The 4,207-nt window shown below is 51.0% G+C and overlaps 1 protein-coding gene across 1 annotated transcript in view; it reads left to right on the top strand.

The window, feature by feature from the left end:
• Positions 1–395: 395 nt before the first annotated feature.
• The window catches only part of TCF25 (TCF25 ribosome quality control complex subunit), a gene marked incomplete at both ends in the record, with an annotated part of 10,990 nt that continues 7,178 nt past the window's right edge, over positions 396–4,207 (top strand). The window contains 3 exons of the mRNA XM_010165856.1: positions 396–470; positions 2,422–2,546; positions 3,931–3,996. Of these exons, the coding sequence (XP_010164158.1) occupies positions 396–470; positions 2,422–2,546; positions 3,931–3,996 (266 nt within the window). The remainder of the gene's footprint in view (positions 471–2,421; positions 2,547–3,930; positions 3,997–4,207) is intronic.

Raw genomic sequence — 4,207 nt, 5'->3', positions numbered from 1 at the left:
AACCCAAACCAGTCTGGGGTTCTGTGATTCACTGTCACACTCACTAGAAAGACAAAGATGAGGTTCATTCTAGAGAGCGAAGGAGGGCTGGAACATTCATTCCACACCTGGCATAGCCAAACCTTTTCTTGCCTGATTTTGTGCTCTGTTCGTATGACAGTCAGACGAGGTTTAACCCTTTTGTAAACTCTGTTTGTAACATCTTGGTGCTTTCCTCCATTTTCTCCTTGTGTCTTAATTTCCACTCGCTGACCAACTTGAGAGGATAACTGTTGGGTTCATTGAGGGGCTCTCCTGGCACGCTGATCCCTGTGGGAAACGCTCTTCTCTCCCCGTGGAGCTTCACCCCTGCGCTCTGTGGACACCCTCTGACATCTCTTGTGTTTCTGTTCCAGCCTCTGTCGAGTCACAAGCCACGGAAGAAAAAAAAGAAAAGGAAAACCAAAAAAGCATCATCAGGGGAGACTCTGGTACGTCTGTGTTTGCTGCGGGAGTTAGTGACTGTGCTGGTTCCTGCAGTGCAGTTGACAAACTGGCTGCTCTGAGGTGTCTGCAGGAAAGATTTTGAGGCAAAAATGCTCCTTTTTTTCTTTGTACTCGTTTAAAATGATGAAAGGGCAACAGCAGCTCTTGAGTGTGGTTCTTCCAGCGGGCGGGACTGGCGCAGCTCTGCTGAGATCCTCCCGGTGACACCTTCTTTCATCTCTGCTTCGAGGCTTCCTGCAGGAGGGGGTCTGGTGCCAGGGATTTTGCATTTGCATTCTGTTTTCCTTGCCCTACTTAGGCAGCTCTCCCAGCTCTGTGGATCCCTGCAGAGCTCTCTGCCAGACGTCACTCGTGTCCCTTCCCCACACACCTGGTTTGACGGGAATAGCTGAACGCTGGCAGGAGCATCTGCTCGTGCACTGCCCAGCGCTCCTCCTGCTGGATCTGCTCTGTCCCCCCAGAGATGAGGGGAGCCAGGGGACCATGGTTCTCTCCAACTCAGCTGCCGACCCCTAAGGAAGTGTGCTTGGAGTGACAACTGTGTCCCCTGTCTGTGTTTGTTGTGGATAAAAGGAGGGAAGATCTTATAGCAGCCTTCCAGTGCCTGAAGGGGCTACAAGAAAGCTGGGGAGGGACTTTTCATAAGGGCAGTTAATGACAAAACAAGGGGAAATGGGTTTAAACTGAAAGAGGGGAGGTTTAGATTAGATATTAGGAAGAAGTTCTTCACTGTGAGGGTGGTGAGACAGTGTCCCAGGTTGGCCAGAGAAGCTGTGGCTGCTCCTCCCTGGAAGTGTTGAAGGCCAGGCTGGATGAGGCTTTGAGCAACCTGGTCTAGTGGAAGGTGTCCCTGCTGATGGCAGGGGGGTTGGGACTGGATGAGCTTTAAGGTCCCTTCGCACCCAAACCAGCCTGGGATTCTGGGATTCTATGAACACTGTCACAGACAGATGTGTGTGCTGGGATATATTCTGTCTCCTTGAGCCTGGGCTGGGAGACTGAATGTTTTTTGCAGTCATTGGTCTTTTAAATTATATAGAAATAAAGTTCCAAGTGGGAGCTGGGTTTTTTTGCTAAGGTTTAAGAGTCTTTTACCTCTTCACTCGGGGCAGATCCTTGGTTAAACACCCTGAGCCACAGTGCCCTGGAGTGCTGAACGGGTGAGCCCTGACTCCAGTGTGGGTGCCCAACTGGCCACCTCCTCCCAGGAATTCAGCTGGGCGAGCTCGGAGCGAGTTACAAAGGAAAGAACCTGATTCAAGACCCCATTTCCTCTCCCAGTCTGAGAATAACAAGGAACAGGGTGACATCTGCCAGCTCTAAGGAGACTCCCTACCCAGAACCAGGCAGTTTGATTTGATAACCAGAGATAATACCACCTTTGTTCAAGTGCTTCAGTGCAAAACAAATTCTAAACTTGTCATCTCTCCACTCCACGCGGAGTGCCTATATTTAGCTGGAAAAGGCAAACTCCCAGTGCTATTTGGGTGTTGTGAATGGAATTCCATGTTCCACCCACGTACATCGTGAGGAGGATGTGAAAGGAATGCGTCACTTGCTCTTTGTGGGGGGAAAAGAGAGGAAAATCAGGATGGAAGTGTTACACAACTGTTGAATGCGCTCCGCTGCTGGATGTGTTCTTCGGGGTGTTAGAAGGTGGGGAAGGTGAGTGCAGTACATCAGAGCTGGCTTCAAATCATGCGAGTGTTTGATATTACAGGGGTCGTGGCAGTAATTTAGTGTTGCCATGGCAAGTAGATGGTGAAGAAGGCTGATCATTTAAATATTTATTATTAAAAGCAGCAGCCCAACATTCCATGGTGTGACAGGAATTGTAGTGTAAATGAACCAGACAAAGCACAGCGAAGGCCGGGTGGGGAGGGACGACCTGTGTGCTCTGATAACTGCCTTGTCTGTCTGTGTGTCTCTCTTAAGGAAGACAACGACCTGGAAGACATCGAGAGCTTGCTGGAGAAGATTGAGGACACCAACGGGCTCTCACAGCAAACCCAGAGCGGGATAATCGCTGACAGCCGGCCTCTGCTCTACGTGGAGCACAGGTAGTGCTCACTGCCTTCCTGATTTTGGCCCTGGGTGTGGCAGGGATCTCTCTTCCCCTGAGAAAGGGGGTTGGGAACCTCCCAGCATGATCAGGACCTTGCTTGAAAGAGCTTGTGGTGGTGGTTGTGCACAGCCCCGTTTCTAACCATTGCTCTTAGAGCTGCGTTGGGTTTTGAGCAGTGACTGGTATTCTCTGCTGTCATGCCTGGTTCGAGTGGGCATCTGGACCAGATTAACCTCCAGAGGTGCCTTCCAGCCTAAGACACTCCTGACTCTGTAGGAGAATCTCTGCAGAGCTGCTGAGAGCCCTGGGGCATAAAGCCCCATCCATCAAACTGGCTGTATTCCAGCAGGGCGCTGTGCACAACGGGCCCTGGTACAGCATGTGCCATCCTCCGAGGAGGCTGAGCAGTGCCAGGAGCTGTGTTCACCAGGAAATCCAGTGGGACTTGTCTAACCTTTCCCTCATGTCACCATCAACAAAGTGGGTGAAACGCCAAGCATGTCCAGGAGCTGCAGAGTGAATCGGCCTCAGCCTCGAGACCTGTGACACTGGGGCCTATTGGGAACAGGCGGCCGGTGGATCCGGTGTGTTTCAGAGCTCTGGGCTGGTGCAGACACTGGCAGCTCTTTCTGCTTCAGGAGGAAGCATTTAAACTTGGAGCTGGGACAACTTAACCAGTCCAGGTTTTGAAACATCAAAACTGAGTCTGTGCTGGTGGACTCTCAGTGCTAGCACTGCCTTTAGTTCAGTAAAGGCAGAATGTTTGTTTATCTAAAGATGGTTTTAAGCCTCAGTGACATCCCTGGTCAAGTAAACATTCTTCAGAAACCTTGGAGAGCTGGATAATCTCCGAGCAGGTGAGGGTTGGCAGTGCTGGATCTCATTCTTCCCGCTCCCTCTCCAAGACCTGCTCTCTGGGTGGCAGAGAGAAACCCCTCTCAAACACACCTCCCTTCTCTGGGGACAAGCGTTAGATCACGTAGGTGTTGTCATCCTTTGATACAAGATCTTTGCATTTAAAAAATGTGTTTTAATCCTTGCCAGGCTCCATGCAGTGCTTAGGGTGTCAGCCCTGGATTGCAGGTTGCCCTGGAGAGGGCAGCAGAATTATTCCCCAGCTCAGCGCCGTCTCTGGAGCGGAGCACGAAGGAAACATCCATCTGATCGAACGGGGCTTTCGATGCCTCCTGTTCTGACCATTAACTGGCAGTCTCCTTTCAGGGTGCTGTGTCACATCCGTGGTGTGTGACAGTTCAGGGGCTTGGCCAGAGAGGGTTCGAGGTGCAGGGCACTCGGCGTGGGTGGAAGGGGCTTGAGCGTGAGGCTCTTGTCTGAGTTTAACTGAGAGTGGTTTTTCTTTCTCATTTCAACCTTTTCAGAAACTTGAATCCAGAGAACGAGTTGAAGAGATACTTTGGGGCTCGTGCTGTTCTTGGTGACCAGAGGTTAGTCCAGAATTTAATACTGAACCCTTTCAGGGTCTGAGTCAGTATATCTGTCCTTCCCCTGGTGGCCTCCCTTTCCAAGCCCCTGGTGCCACACCTGAGCAGGGAGCCCAGGGCACCCTGACACGTCCAGGGGTCTTACTCATTTAGTTGTCACTTTTAGAGACAGGAGAATATTTTTTGTGATGCTTGTGCTTTGGGCAGTAAGACT

The sequence above is a fragment of the Antrostomus carolinensis genome, unplaced genomic scaffold (assembly GCF_000700745.2).
Source record: "Antrostomus carolinensis isolate BGI_N321 unplaced genomic scaffold, ASM70074v2 scaffold29140, whole genome shotgun sequence".
NCBI lineage: Eukaryota > Metazoa > Chordata > Aves > Caprimulgiformes > Caprimulgidae > Antrostomus > Antrostomus carolinensis.
The sequence above is the reverse complement of the archived record's forward strand: the minus strand, read 5'-3'. Positions and strand labels throughout refer to the sequence as shown.